The following is a 16967-nucleotide window of genomic DNA, read 5'->3' as shown; positions in this document are numbered from 1 at the left end:
AAGAAACGATATTATTTATAATGATATTTTTTAGAATTATTAAAAAAAAGTGGTTTTTATCGTATTTTTTTAAAGGAAGAGGATGATTTGAAATGATATTCTTCAGAATTATTTGAAAAAAAATTATAGTGAAATTGTAAAAGAAGAAAGAAAATTTTTGATTTTGAATGTGTTAGTGAAGTCAATAGTAGCGCCATCTAGCAGAGCAGTTCCTTAGACATTTAAGTCAGAGAAATGATTGATTCATTACTTGCATCAATCGTGACAGACTGATATTGATCGACATTGCCAAAATTTGGCAATATTATTCGAATATTGTTTAATTTTTAATTATAAATTATAAGTTGAATAAAATTATTATTTAAGAAATTGATTCAAATATTAAAGACGAGGCTTGGAATAATTTTATTTCAAGCATTGATAGATGCAAAATATTATTGTCAGTGTACAAAATAAATAATGGAACTAATAGAATATTTCGAAATTAAATGATAAATAGAATATTTATTAAACGAAATTTATTTATTTTTTTAGTACGATAACAATTTAACAATTTTATCTTCTTTAATGCAACAATACGAAAAATAAAAAAAATTAAAATAACAGATGGAACATAGATGTTCGAAAAGAAAAAAAGATATATCGTGCCGTGAAAATTTATTGTTAGTGATACGTATCGTAAAAAATACTGTACGTTTGCAATTTTATTTAACATTTAAACAAAAAGCCAATAAAATCATGTTCTATAAATTTTTAACCGTATCACGATTCGTAACCAATTCATGAGCAATATTTTATAAGTAAACCTTCAAACTTAAAAAATTACAGGTATAAATATTCTATATAATTAAAAATAAAATTTGAAAATACATTTTCGAGATTTAAAAACATGAAAATATTCTAAAATCTTTTCAAAATTATTAATATTAAACCTATTTTTCCTTATTATTTTTTATTCATATTTGATTAAAAACGAGTAAATTTCGAATATATTAATGAAAGATAATATAAGTAACAAATTTAAAGATCGAATGATTTTCGCGATTTCGATACAGATTATTATTATCAATCAGATCGAAGTTCTGGTAATTTCTCAAACCGCGTATATCTAATTGTACGTAGCGAATAAAATTAATTTTCAATCGTATCTCGTATCGTATATCTATTTATCACATTTAATCCGAAATTATGCTTATTAATTAACAATGATATTCAAATAAATACATGCATACAACACCAAGACCAAAAATTTAATTAACGATATATGCCCTATCTAGAACAGATTAATAAAATAATTTTTTTTATTGAAAAACGATATTATTGAAATTACTTCATAAATATTTTATTCGTTAAACAACATATTTATACCAAATATTCCACGAAAACGTTTTTCATATCCTCATATCAACTTATTTTCTAAAATCTATTTTCTCGTGAAATTTTAATTATCCAAACGACGAACGTTTGAAAATGATCGTCTTTAAAATTACTCTTTAAACCTAACTATTAGAGAATGATTAAAAAGTTCTTTAGAATATAGTGTAAGGTGGTTATACGTGTTATCGGGAATTAGGGTATCTAAGTTAGAATGGGGAAAGGTGAAACGCAGTTATCCCTAATCATTATAATTATCCTCATAAATAAGAATGTTTCTTCTGTTTTTCCTCTCCATATTGTACTCCCTCTATTATCTAAATTTCATCTTAACTTTCCCCTTAGGAAGCTAGGGAAGTGTTTGTCCTGAAACTTCAGCACGCTATATTGTGCTAAAGAATATTTCTTGGAATAAAAATAAAAATCACACAATGTTTCGTCTTCCATTTATTAATTTTCTTCTTGATAAAACATATCTCGAAAAAATTACAATATTTGTATATATATGTGTACTTAGAACAGTACAAAATTACGAAAATACAAAAATAATTTGTACAAACCAATCTATGTAAATGAATATCTAATTTTTGCAATCCTATTATTGCTATATTTACTGAATTTATTCAAAAATATTCAATTCAATTTTGCTTTTAAAATGTGAAACATATCTATTTATATTAAATAATAAAATTGAAATAGTTGATGTAAATGTTGGTGGATTGTTGATTATAAAAATACAATAAGAAGAAAAAATTCAATCTAGCAAAACAAACCTTATCCAATTTTGATTACGAGTTCATAGTTTGATGAATTTTAATTGTATAATAATTGTATAATATTTTATCAAAATATAAATTGATTAAATCTGAATCTATCTAATAAAAAATAAACAATTTCTTTCTATTTAGTATTTCTTTCTATTCTTCTGAAAAAAAACTGACAAAAATCTACAAAAATACTTTTTCAAATATCAAATATATCTTGTATCATAAAAGGATAAATAAAAAAAGTAGAAAAAAAATACAAAAGACTAAACAGAGAAATAATAATTATGTGAGTCGTTTCACATGGTCGGTCTTCTTTCGTGAACTCTTAATGAAACCTAGAAACTCCAGCTCTGCGACCGCTTGAGCAAAACGAGCTCTAAATCTCCGTTAAGGATACCATGAACCATGATAAAATTCACACGTGTTCCCGTGTGAATTATTCAAACAAGAGGCATACGATCCCGACGAGTAACCGCTACGAGGCTACGATTTCACCATTACGAGCTATGATATGAATTTCAAACGCATCGTGGCTAGACAAATCTTCCTACTACGTTCCATTTACTCCTCGACAGTGGGGAACGTGAGAAAATGAAAAAGGATACTGTAATTTCGGATCCACGTCCCTTTGCTCCTTTGCACTGCTTGTTGGATCCACGATAATTAAAAATGCCTGTAAGAAGTGGTCTAGTCCGGACATGATACAACTTTATATGCAAGCTAAAAAATTTTATACGAGAGAGGCAGAGGATTAATCCTCTAAATCCCAAAACATCATACATAAAAAGCCAAAGATCTGGATTTTTCTAAAATTTAGTATTCTAAGCGTGCATTCAAAATATTTAAAATTCTACAATATTGTGAATATTGAACAATATTGAAAATAGAAAAAAAATATTCAATTATTAGAATCTCTTATTATTAAGAATTTAATTTATAATCATGAAATTTTCTACCGTTAAATATGTGAAATTGAAAAAAAAAGAGATGGAAAAAAATTAAAAAAATTATGATATATTAGTTGAATATTTTTAACGTTAAAATTGGCAATATCTCAAAGGCAAACGAAACTTTGTTGCCCCATTAAAAACCCGCCTTTCTATGCGAATGTGGCTTAACGCCTTACGATCTACGAATGTGGTCGACATCCGTGAAAATGGAATTCCCGAGAAATGCTCGTATCTCCGTTCATTTTTCCATTTCATGGTGCAACTCTTTCAAATAAGAAAACGTAAACGTCGAGAATTAGAAAAGCGTTTAAGATTTATGATTTAACACGTAATGAGAATTATTTTTTTAAATGTATTATATTTTAAATAATTCGACAAATATATTTAACTTTATATGAATTTCGTACCACGAGATGAAAAATAAAATAAATATAAACGAAACAAAAATTGGTATATTTGTATTTTTTGATCTCGATGCAATAAAATAAATATGTATCTGTAAACAAATACATAAATTTTTATTAAATTTACGTTAGCACAAAGTTCATGCATTATATAATTAAAATTGATGAATTAATGTCATCGCAGGATAACAGATAAACCAAATTACTACTAAGATAAATCTTTAGAATTCGAAATAACAAAATAAAACTAATGTAGATTTTACAAAAGTTTTACATATACTAAATCCATCAAATTTTAAAGCAACTCAAAAACCATAATTAAAAATTTCACAAAAAATTCGACTACTTCAACCACAATGATCCAATAAATTTCTAATAAAATATAATCAAAAATACCCGTAAATTTTTATTACAATCTTACCTTTGGCTGTCCTTTTTACAAGCACAACTAATTCATAGATCAATCCATACTTTAATTTCCTTTGTTCAAAACTCTGCGAGGCCGTGAATTTTCCAAGCGGTCGCTTAACGACCGCGAAAAAATAAAACAAACCCTCTTAAAATACCCTCCACCGACTAAAAAGCCCATTTACAATCGCGCGCACTCGCGTGAATCATTCACGCCGCGACGAGTATCGATTAAAATCAGGAAACGGACGGCATACGTGACCATAAGTATTACCGTGATTAACCTGTAAACACGAGCACGAAACGGATTGTTGTTACCTGGAGCCAGTCGTACATATTGATCAGTTTCCTGGATTCCAAGTGCAGCTTGTAAATTATACTGAGGTCAGGCAGCGTGGACGGAATGGCGTCGTCGTTTTCCAATTTGCAACACCCGCACTGAAATATGTATTTCCAATTAACTTAGGATAGAGACAGGACAGGACAGGGCAGGGCAGGACATCGACAAAGTACCTTTTCCGCGAAAAATCTACAATCGATATTTGCAACGATGGCGCGAATAGAAAGGTCGATGACATTGCCGGAAGAATCAAAAGCAACAATAAACTGGCGTGAACAGAGAAAAACGATCGTTGAAGTCGCGAATTCAACCCTCTTTCGATGAGAAGCAATTGAATCAATATCACGAATACTTTTGAATTATATTTCGAATGGAATGAGTGGAGAATAGATGAAAAAGGAAGAAAGAGTAAAAAAATATCGAATGCGAATAATGAGAGGATGTATCCGTGAAATGAACGAGTAATATTTCCCTGATTTTTCGAGAGAAAGTTTAATGAAAAACGTGTCTTGGGTTTTTTTAGAGAAACTTAGATTCGCATATATTATATTATTTTAAATGATTGAAAATTGGAATTGATGAATGTGAATTGTAATAAAATTTTAGAATTTATTAAATTTTGTAATTGTATTTTATGTAGTTGGTTGTTAATTATTAAGATTTGAAAAAAGAGATAAAATAGTATATGTACATTTATATTTCCATTCATAAATCAATGATTTTTGTTTAAAAAGAAATTTGTGGAAGGATTTTAAAAATATATATTTATTAATTTCGATTTCCCTCTAATCATAAATGTAAAATGAATTGCAAGTTCATTATATAATAATATTATTATTACGATAATATTACAATAATTTATGAATGGAGATGTAGTTACGTATTAATCATGTTATTAATATTAGAATCCGGATGCAGTCATTTTAACTGTTTTCGTATTTTATTTTCTTATTTCTCTTAGGTTTAATATTCTTACAATTAGTAAGAATTAATAAGTAAGTATTACCTAGTACTTTCATATTCAACTCTTTTTATATTCTTTTACAATATTAAAATTTCGTATGTTATTTAAAAAAAAATGATTACCAATTCTCTTTGCAATTTAAAAAAATTTAAAAAAAATATTTGATATTTCACTATGTATAGAATTTTAAATAAAACTTGTTAATTTTATTTTCACAAATATATATGAAATGTATATGAAAATATGTGTATGATTGATTACTTATTCTTCACATTTTCATAATAAATTAACAAAATTATTACTAAATATACTGAATAATATTTATAATATATGCACATAATCAACAAAATGTAATAGAGTGAAAATGACTGCAGGTTAGTAAAATTTTAGATAGAATTAAATTTCTAAAATTTTACTGTTAATAATTTCATTAAGATAACATCTTATTTTCAAAAATTATATATTCTATTCACGTTAATTAAAAGCACACCATGACCACAAAATTATAAAAATAATATTTTTCTCACTCACGTTTAAGTACACTTGTGGATTATTTAGTCCAGTATGAATCGCAGATCTCAAAGATCCTCGAATATGTTGCTTCGCTAAATTGCCATCGTTGAAACAAAATATCTCATTTCCTGGTATATAATTAGGATTAACCAAATAAACAGAAAATACTTTCTGGTCCAAATAATCGATCAAATCTTGCTGTGCTATTTTATAAGGCGATTTAGAATGTGTTTTAGACATTTTCAACAATTTCTACAATGAAACACAAAGCAAAAATAATTGATTTCTATTCTCTTCCTTCTTTTTGACTTCAAAGATCATTGAATTTTAATTCAGACCTCTTTCAATTGAAGTCGACTGAGTCTTTCACCCGTAGAAACAATATCTACAGGTTTTTCTGCAACTTCTAAACTCGATTCGTCAATTCTTTTCTCAAAACTCTGCAAATCTTTTTTGATTTTTATCATATCTGAATCTTTTGAACTTGCGATAATTGCTATCAAAGAGTTCAATTTTGAGAGAAGTTCTTGCTTGGATAAAAAGGTTAATAATTGCAGACATTCTTTGTACTCTTGAGATTCTTTCAGATTGTTCAAATAAACCACTGTTGTGTAAAATTCACGTAGCTGGAATAATTTTGTAAATTTTTCTTGGATTCTTTTGTGAGGGAAATAACTTTTTCTTTTTTGATTTATACCTGTTTACCCATTGGTGCATTTGGTAATGTCGACACGAAATCGTGCAAACATCTGAGTATTAACAAAAACCGATGCATATATTGATGGAAATTGTTTAAAACTTGGATCAATATTTCCTACAATATTGAATGTAAATATGCTAAACTAACTCTAATTCAATTCAATACTGTAGTTCAACTTCTATAGTTGCAAATTATAGCAACTTTAAAATGATTATAAATATACCTTAAATTTACTATTTTCAAGTAATTCATCTTTGTTCCCATCTTTTGTCAATTGTTGAATATGTTTTTCTATAGAAGGCAATTTTTTAATTTCATTCAAATCTTCATCTGTCAACGAAGACATCCTATTTTTTATTTTGTGCGGTTGACAACAAAGAGAATTTACATTATTTGCATAAAAATGTTGTATCATACATATCTAAAAATTTAATCAACAGAAATTGCCAAAGAAGAACAAAGAAAATAAACAGAAACTTGAAAAGAAAACAAAAGACATTGATACCTTATAACTTAGAAAAAAATTCTGTACAGAAAAATCATAAAATAAAAAGATATCCGTTAATAATTGAAACGCGCGTCCAGTCAACTTAAATGGAATGTTTGTATCAAAAACAGTATTTTCTAATACATCTGATAATACGTCAATTTGTTTTTTTGTTTGAAATACCTGAATAAAAATCAATTATTATCTCTAATAATCTACTTATTATCAATTCTACAATTCTACAATGTATATTGCTTACTTGAACATTTAACTTTGATGTAACATCATATGTCAAAGATCTATGAATGGCAAACAATGTGGTTGCAACACCAAAAATAAGAATAAATTTCATCGAATTTGCATATGCACTAAAAACAAAATATATATTCGACTCTATGCACAAATACACAAATCAAAAAAAATATTCTAATGTACAATATCCTAATGTAGAAAATACCTTAAGATTAAAATAAAATCACGTAATACTGAAGCAGGAATACTTTCAAAATCTGTTAATATTATAATAAGAGGATCATTTTGATCACAATGCTCTTGATGCCATGCTTTTAAAGCTCTCATATGACATTGATTTTTTTTAATATGTGTATCCTCATCCTATAAATACATATCCTATGTATAACATATATTTTCAATATATGTTACATAGTTCATATTACAACTTTATATCAAATTATAATATACCTCTCCATTATTTATCAATTGATAAATTGATTTTTCTGTAATATCTTTTATATTATTTGATTCTCTGCTCCATAGAACTGCTATATGTTTTGTTTTCACTTCTAACTTAGAAACTATTCTTTGAAACATTTCTTTATGATCAGAGACATTAACTCCTGCAATGCGATTGTTTCAAAAAGCGTTCAATTGTGAAAAATACTCTAAATATATATTTAATTTTATCACCTGCTAACACAATAGCTGTCTGTATTTCATCAAGTTGTTCTATTGGTTCATTTTTGACTTTAGTAACAAAAGATTCTAAATTATTTAAAATTTCTTGGAACATACTTAATCTTACATCCTAAAATTTTAATGCAAAAAATATAATATATATTTTGCATTACTATATAATACAGAATTCATCATACGACAAAGTATAAGAGTAAAATTTTTAATACAATTTAATTTTTAATACAAATTAGCATGCAAAAAATACCTCCATGGCATTTTGAATGCCATCCCACGTTTCTTTATAAGTAAGGTGCCACGGTTCATTTATATAATCTGGTTGTTCAAATTTTGTTTTTTTATTTCCAATTTTATATGCACCTTTATGTACAAAAACGCCCTAAAAGTGTTATAACTAGTATTTATCTTCTTTTATAAAAAATAAAGATTGTTTTAAAAATATATGCTTTGAAATGAAATAACATAAAAAGTACAAAAAAATCAAGATGTCGCTAAGATGTCAAATAATTTTTATTACGATAGAAAATTATTAGTATAATTATATTTCTCATATAAATAATTTTTTATAAATTTATTTGTTTTCAAATATAATAATAAAACGATTAAATGTTTGATTTGTAAATCTTAATTTATATTTAATTAAATTTTCAACTATGTTGAACTCATATATATTATACTCATTAAATCAATTGCGCAATAAACGCGGCAAATACCGCGTTTACATTTTAAGGTTATGTAAGTAGAAGCAACAGGTGTATTTTACCTTTGATACTGATGCGTTGTCCATTTTAACGAAGAAATATTCTTTGAACAATATAAACTAATAAAATAAATCACTATTTTAATTATTTAAATCACTATTTCTTACATAACTAGAATTAAAAATGCGAAACACACTCTCTCCACAACGACTGGATCGCAACTGTTGCTTTAGTTAGTTTCAGTAGCGCTCTTAGAGTGCGCTAGTCATCAGCGCGCTTTGTCGCCAATTTTAAATAACTTACCAACATCGAATTTATTAATTATTACAAAATTACAATAATAATTCCTTTATATATTTCCATATCGAATTAATTAATTTCTTAAGTGACTTTTATAATAAATTATATAGATTTAATTAATTATTATCAATTTAATGTTTATAATAAAGAAAAAAAATGTTAAAGAGAGTGCAAAATTTGTCACATCATATAATGAGAAATGTTCAATCATTAAATTTGACAACAATAAATAAAACGAATGAATGAAACTATATTTTTTCTCTTTTAATTATTTTTCCAATGTAAGTTATTAAATAAGTTACACATATAACGTATCCTCAATTCATATTCCGTTCAATTTTGTTCCATATACCAGCAAACCAAATTCCATATATTATACTTGTATTAAAGACAATTTGAATCAACGTGTTCATCCTACGAATCATCTATACAAACTTACAATCAACGCACTGTACGAGGCATAACCCCAGAAGCGAGGGAGGAATTTTGAAAATCGGTATGCAGTAACCCGGGTGCAGGATAATTGCGATATTCGAATTTCACGAGCGTAAGCTGCCACGATCATCATCTGAATCGCAAATGCGTCGATTGAATCCGTCGAAGCCGAGCAAACAATCCGGAAACCGAGAGTTTGATGCTATGTTTCCGTGTGGTGGAGGAGGTGGTGCTCGTCGAACTTTCGTCGAATTGGAAGGGGTAGAAGCGCGCTACTTGCCCAGCGAACTTGCCTGCCAGGAACTCGTAATTGATTTAAAGAAGTGTCCAAACAAGATGCCGCGCCCCTTGCTTCCCAATGTACTGAAATATCCCACGCCGCTATGCGCTCGTGTAAACGACCGTGCAACGGGCACTGGAATCGAAATTATTCTGAGCTCCCCAGCCACGTTTCTATAAGGTCTGTTTACCCTCCACCTTTTCCCGAAATTTAACCTACAAATAGACGGTTCGAACTGACGCCTGCATGGAATGTTATTACGAGAAGGAATATCGGATTGAATTTTTTTGCATACCTCTCTGTGATTCGTCGACGATACGTTTATACCACGTTCAATGCGAAGAAATATATAGATTTTTTCTTTTTTTTTATAAAGTATGTATAGATTTAAGTATTAGATTCAAAAATTTGGAATTGGTCCAGTGATTTTTTTATATTTCTTTTTTTTTTTTTTTTTTTTTTTTTTGAAATTTTTATTTTTCCAAAATAAAATATTGAGATTGAATATTATATATCAATGAAAAATAAATCGGTCTATGATTAACTCTTGACCAATTCTTGAAAAATTTCTAAAAAGATAAATAATTAATTTGAAATAAAATTTATTTTGTCCTCCTCCTTTTTAAATTTTTGGCTGTATACCTTTGCCAATATCTCTTCTTCTAGTGGAAAAATCCTCTATTCCGAGAGAATCATTTTCTTTAACTGTCCACCGTGAAAAAGGTTTGAGAGAGTGACAACAGTTTCGACAAGTTCCTGAACCCGACCGTTCTCGTGTTTCTTTACGTTTGATGGCTAGCTGACCAACCATTTTATCGTCGCATCAGCGGAAACTTGTCCACTCTCTTCGACTTGGTTCGTTTTTGCGATCCAGATTTAGTTGAATCCGCGTTCTTTCAGAGATCTGACAGAGGATCGATCGGAAACTTATCCGAAAATTTTTTCGTTTTGTGAAGAGAGAGATTCAATCGAAGATCACATATGCAAATATAATCAGATAAATGAAGAAATAAAAAGTTGGAAATGAATATGGTTATATAAAATGTACGATAGATGCATGACGTGATGTGTATAATCGAGAATAGATTTATTTATTGATCGATTAATTAAGCAATTTTGGATAAGAAAGGATGGAAAAATTGCCTTTTCTTTCCTCGATCGATTAGAAATCTGTTTGATACATTTATTTATTTATATTGATATCCTCTTTCTTATTTTTATCAACGCGTTATCGCGATCAAGATGGGAAAGGACATCAAGCGTGATCCATCGATCGATTGATTCGATACGAATCGATAATTTTTTTTTTTCTTTCTTTCTTTTTTTAATCGGGTCACAATTTTTCAGCAAAGAACGTTTGAATTTGAATTTATCCTCTTTCCTTTTTTTATCAATTCCTCTTCTTCCTTATTTTTATCAATTCCTTCTCTTCCTTATTTTTATCAATTTTATCAATTAAGTATAATTTTGAAGAATTAGTAAGTGATATTTTTAATTATTATATTCCCATGTATTAATTTGATATTGTACAATAAATGAAAAGAAGAGAATATTTTACATTTTTACATTTGATATCAAGGAAAAGAGAAGATTGGAAGATACGAAAGTTTATGCATTTCTTGGAAATTTAATCGTACAAAAAATCCGAATAGAATGATATATAGAAAGATAAAAAAAAGTACATGTAACGATATTCAACCCACAATGAATATTTTTTACCACGAAGAACAAAATCATGCCGAAGTAAAATTTATTTTCTTTAAAAATTGCATTTCAATTTACATATCTCGATAAAAGCAATATAAAAAATCCTATTTTTAAATATCAGTAAAACAGAGGTAAATAAGGAGTAGTAAAAATTTTAATTAAAAGACCGCACAATTCCAAATATAATGGGAAAAAGTGCATAACTCATAAACGTTACTGCCGCATTCCGCCATTAATCTCTGGCAAGCGGAAACAAGAAAATCTTTGATACCGTTAAATTACACCCGTGAACAAGGCAGCCCGGGAGCAAATAAAAGCGGAGGCATTATTCATCGTGGGGGCGACGAATCGCACGTACGACGATCGAAAAATCTAGACAAATATGTTCCATTGAACGATCAATAGGTCCCCTCCCCCCCGTCTCTGCATCGTTTTGTCCCAGACGTCCCTTTCAACGAAGGCGGATGATTAAGTCCTCGATCGAATCCCATTTATTTTCCGGCGGGGAACCCCTTGGGGCACAGGTGCGATGGCCCCCCTCCCCCAGACCACAAAACGAGAATATTCGTACAAAGCTGTTTGCGCGATCGATTTATATTCACTCCGCGCGAAAACTTTTCTGTTCTACGTTGGCCAAGCTTGTATCCGGATATCCAAGCAAATTTTCAATTTTCTAAAATTATAAAAAATATCAATCAGATATATTATATACACGCTCAAGAAAATGTTTAAAATTGGAAGATGCTAAATTTTTTAGATAACCTATTATTTTTACCATACACAAATTTATAAAATTATACCCAAATGTCACAAGCCAGGGATGCGATCACGCTCTCACCGATTTATCCAACCATAGCTATGCACCCATGAATGTTGATCCAAGGAGATTAGTGTTTGAGAAAGAAGAACAGCTGGCAGTTTAACGAAACAGGACCCTGGAATTCGTAATGAGCGTCATTGTTGTTGCTCCCATCTTCCACCTCCTTTTACCTCCGAGATTGAACTTTTCTCCGCAAAATGCAGAGCGTTATCTATACTATCGTAGAAGTCCAAGGTAGATACCGAGTGGAAAAAAGCTCAAAGATTACGAGGACATCCTAGCCGGTAACGAGATAATAAAGAGACCAGCTTTGTAGCTTCGCGGCGAACTCTTTACCACCCCTTCTCCCATTTCCTCTCTTTTGGTTCGAGCTTTTTCCTGGTCTTTCTTTTGCCTTTTCTTTCCTTCTTTTTTTTTTGTTTTCCTTTTTTTTCCTTTTTTTTTTTATTCCAACCCTTCCGCGTTTCCGCGCTCTTGTAATTCGCTCGTGTGCTCGTTGCGGTTGAAAATAAAATTTTTGCGCTCGGTGACGAGCTCGGATTCGAGCAAGAACGATCTTTTTACGGTTTGGCTCGTGGCCGACGATGAGAAGAGAAGGTAACGCGTTTGATGGATTGTACTTTGCGGGATTCTGTCCTGTTTATTCCAGTTGTTGCCGTTTTACGGCCTTTTCCTGCAAACTGTGCCTCCCTCCGCGTTTAAGTGATACTACGCTGGCGTTTAAGAGAGATTGGAGAACGTATAGAGAATGATAAAATTATTACGATCGAAAAAAAAATTTTATATCATATATTTTTTACCGCGATATATTTAGTTTGATATTTGATCGAAATATATATTTTGTTTTTTTTTATTGTTGATAACACGCAAATGATTTGTGAAAGATATATAAATTATGTAGAATATTTCTGTCTTTATACCATTTTATAACAGAAACTTTAAAGGATTATTTTTGAATCGAGTTTATTGCAAAAGATTTACGCAAAAGATTTAATTTTTCAATATTTTATTAGAAAATTGAAGAACGTAGATATTGAGAAAATAGAAATTCAAATCTATCTCAATTTAATAGATAAATTTAGTTTATCATTCATAAAATCATCGGAATAGATAATACCGAGCAAATAGTAATTGAAATGATTCTAAATCAGTATTAACGCAATGGTGCATGAATATTCCTCTGTTAAATTGATTTCATCGCTAATAATTCGAGAAGTTCTATTTTGAACGTTGTAATCCTAAAATTTCCTCTATTATTTAATTTATATTCTGCTTTTACCACGTATGTCTCTGTTATATCGTAAATATATCATAAATATTGTTAAAATTTTTTATTGAAAAGAATATGAAAAAAAAAATAGAAAATATTCGTTTTCTTGTTCCAGCGAATTTCCCAAAGACGATCGAGAATCTAGGAGACTCAATCTCGTCGGAGTTAGAGGGTAATCCACCCTTGTGGGTCACCAGGAGACCAGGCACTCACGGTCAAGAAGTCTACATAAATAACGCTAAAATCCTCATAGATCGGAGCAATTTTCAATCTAAGGTTAGCGTTGGCGGCGACGTGAAGACTCAGGTAAGCCCTTTATTCGCTCAATTTTTCTTCTAATATATCCCTCAATCGTTTCAAGCAGTCTAAATGAAAATATTAGAATGAAATATTCTATCTTTCGTTCCATTTCTACGAATCGTAAATAATCTTTAAGATCTAATTTAAACATATCAGATCGTTTTATGAATAATTTATATGACAAAGAAAGTTTTACTTATTATTTTTTGTTTTATATATTATTCGAACGTTGATAAAACATATTCCAAACATAAATGAATTTTTTTTTATTTATTATTTATCGCTTATTGCTGATTTCTCCTATATTATTATATTACTCTTGATATAAATTCAATAAAATAACAAACGCGAATTTTCCAAATGCAAATATATACATTATTTTCATTGTATAACGATCTTGATCATAACATGTACGAAATGATCGGTTGAAGAGTTAATATCGAATAAATTAAAATCTCGATTTAAATATTGATTGATTCAAAGCGATTACAAAATGAAATGAACGTGTTGAAATAACGTGTTGAATAAAGTGTTGAAAATTAATTCTACTAACTAAATTTATTCTAAATATGATTAAAAATTCGGAATAATTAGAAAAAAATATATCACGCAAGCTCAATTATTTATATCTTATGTTTTTTCCTCGAGTTTACATTGTTTGTGTAGTATAAGAGATAATGTTTTTATTTACCTATTTGAATTTTTCATTTTTTTTTGCAAATAACACACACAACGTGATATGCAACGTGTTTAAGGAAACTTTAACCCGTCAGATCTTCGCGGCGGTTAATTTAATCGCAAATTACTTTTTTTTTTACGGGAGTAATCTCGCGAGTAATTAAGTTAGTTTACGCGGTGCTCTGCGTGAACGCGACTTCCGGCACGATATCTACGAAACTGCGCCCAAGGAGTTGGCCTGCCACACTTCCTGACTTCTCTTCTAACGAGATTTTAATGAGCTGTACAACTCGACTTCTGGACCAAGAAATCTTTCGTCTTATCGGGGGATATCGTCTCGATAACCTCGTCGAATATTCTTATTCAATCCCCGAGGACACTTCTTATGGCTTAAAGCTTTCCTTCCGGGAAACAGATCCGCAATAAAAATTGAAGAAGTGAAAAGTGGATGATTTTTAGAAAGTGAACGAAAACTTGGATTTCACTTTGCGTGAAATCAGATGGAGATTGGATGAGAGAAATCGTTTAAAACTATTTGATGAACTGTAAATTGAAGTGAATTTCTTGATTAAAGATATTTTTTTTTTTTGAAATTGATATTAGTTATATTGCTAATAATGATAATAAATAATCGATAAACGATATTATTATGATATTAAAAAAAATATAAAAATTTATTTTATTAAATTGAAAAATATAACTTATTTTCATTTATGGTAAATATAGAAATTAGTAGATAATATTAAATTCATCCTCGATAAATGAAATTTGAATAATAATCGCGAAGCAATTAAAGAATTAACGTTTCGTTGAAACATTCCCTTCTTATTCAAAATTGTTACGAAGAATTTTTAAGAACTCGAACACTTTAAAGTTGGGTAAATAGTAAAGTTGAGACATAATTTTCTCTTAATAATTGATTTGAAATTTAACGTTATTTGATAATAGCAATTCTAAAGTTCGAGTGGATTGAAGTTTAAAATTGAAGTGTAATTGCTCCTTGCAAAGATGTCTTCATATGATTAGAAACTAATTAGCCAAAGTGGCATTGTACGGTTAATTAAATTGCTACCAACCCAGTTTGCTAACTACGTTTTAATCGTAACTTGTTTCATAATTAATTTTAACTCTCAAACGCTGATCTCGAAACACGGATATTTTTCTTAAACTCTGAAAGATTAATTTTAATTTCATCTTTCATAAGACGATTTTTACTTTATTAAAACTAAAATCTTGAACTTGGTTAAATCTTAATCTAAAACTGAAATCGCATTTACCTTGCGGTATAGAAGAAAAAGAAGGGCAAAGAGGATTAAGAGATTAATGCACTTGTAATGGAGCAGAAACAGAGATGTATTTCTTCTGCTTGACTGTAATTATCTTGACGTAAATTTTTTTCTTTAACGAAACGTTTATTTATTTTAATTATTTTTGCATATTATTTATAATTTTGCTGATTATTTATAAGCTATTTTAAGCTAATTGTTTCAAGCATATCATTAATTACTTCAAAGTCTTCAATGAAATATTCTTCTCTTGAAGTTTATCAAGTTTCTTGATATACTAATATTACATCAGACAAATATTGTATTTTAGTTCCAGGTATATGTTCTTTGTTATATTAATACTTTACTCTGGTTGTGTATCTTTCACCTGCATAAATATTGTACATACTCCTAAAGCTAAAATAAATCATACACGAAGTTTTAAATGTTTAATTTTCAAAAACAATTTCTTGTATCTCAGGAAAAACTTATCGTTATTGTAAGTACATTTATTTACAATATTTTTTCACTTCGATTAAATAAACATCAATTGATTCTTCGTACAAATAAAACTTCATAATTCTAAATCATTCAATATTCCATTCATATTTAACTGACCATTAATTTCAAAAATTTAATAAAAAAAGAAAGAGTAAGTCTTTTCCAGACAAAATCTTTCACACTGAGAATATTTTTCAATTAAATCTATAACATCATTGTTCAACAAACGTAGTTCTTGAATCATCCAATATTCTCATCGTTCGCAATTCTTATTCGACGTGTTTGTGAATTTCTTAATCCAAACGAATTTCTTCAATCTACATCCAGTACCATTGCCTCGATGAAAATCGCGCGGGGACCAATCTTCGACTAATCTCTTCAACGCGTTCGGCCGTAGATCAATCCTCTTCCACATTCATCCCATTTCTGTGCTTTCATTCTCTCTCTCTCTCTATCTCTATCTCTGTTTCTCTTTCTCATTCATCTCTTCCAGGTATTAGTAAAACTTTTCTCATCCACTTAACGCAAAAGTTCTATCGCGGCTGATACCTCCCTGCTAGTTCGTAGAGCACGAAAGTATCGGATCATAATTAATGTAGACAAAAGTGGACTAATCGAATAACTTTTTACATTCCGATTCGACGAACTTCACCGTCTATCCTCGATCAACCCTGGAACGGAACTTTCTTTCGCGCTCTGCTGATTAACTCGTCGATAGCGACTCTTTTACAATCGCGTTAAAAATAATCGAATTACGCGTTTATGGATCGTCAAAGGTTGTTATGAACCTGGAAATATTTTACGTTTGTTTTAATAGTCCATGAAAAGTTCGGATGGCCCTCTCTGAAGCTAATCGTGATTTTCGTTCGA

General features: G+C 29.4%; 2 protein-coding genes across 7 annotated transcripts in view; one reads left to right on the top strand and one right to left on the bottom strand.

Annotated features, from left to right (window-relative positions):
* LOC108004004 (fasciclin-1) overlaps positions 1-16967 on the top strand; it is a 300543-nt gene that overhangs the window by 201169 nt on the left and 82407 nt on the right. For all 6 annotated transcript variants that reach the window (XM_017066638.3, XM_017066623.3, XM_017066655.3 and 3 more), the window contains exon 3: positions 13469-13659. In XM_017066638.3, the coding sequence (XP_016922127.1) occupies positions 13469-13659 (191 nt within the window). The remainder of the gene's footprint in view (positions 1-13468; positions 13660-16967) is intronic.
* On the bottom strand, positions 1809-8843 carry LOC108004034 (origin recognition complex subunit 3). The gene is made up of 14 exons (XM_017066677.3): positions 8604-8843; positions 8088-8219; positions 7835-7952; positions 7610-7764; positions 7365-7522; positions 7167-7275; positions 6926-7090; positions 6644-6841; positions 6418-6534; positions 6059-6346; positions 5739-5972; positions 4222-4341; positions 2747-2814; positions 1809-2517 (listed from the first exon to the last, which is right to left on the bottom strand). The coding sequence occupies exons 1-14, from the start codon at positions 8625-8627 to the stop codon at positions 2424-2426; spliced, it is 1980 nt and encodes a 659-aa protein (XP_016922166.1). The 5' UTR covers positions 8628-8843; the 3' UTR covers positions 1809-2423.

This window comes from Apis cerana, linkage group LG9, assembly GCF_029169275.1.
Source record: "Apis cerana isolate GH-2021 linkage group LG9, AcerK_1.0, whole genome shotgun sequence".
NCBI classification, from domain to species: Eukaryota; Metazoa; Arthropoda; class Insecta; order Hymenoptera; family Apidae; genus Apis; species Apis cerana.
This window is presented reverse-complemented; position numbering and strand designations above follow the sequence as displayed.

Bases quoted from the DNA above. Each gene is read 5' to 3' on its own strand.
- LOC108004034 (XM_017066677.3), bottom strand. From the start codon at position 8,627: ATGGACAACGCATCAGTATCAAAG. The intron at 7,953-8,087 runs GTATTTTTTGCA...TTAAAATTTTAG, and splicing joins GCATTCAAAATGCCATGGAG to GATGTAAGATTAAGTATGTT. The intron at 6,347-6,417 runs GTATAAATCAAA...AAATTATTCCAG, and splicing joins ATGCACCAATGGGTAAACAG to CTACGTGAATTTTACACAAC.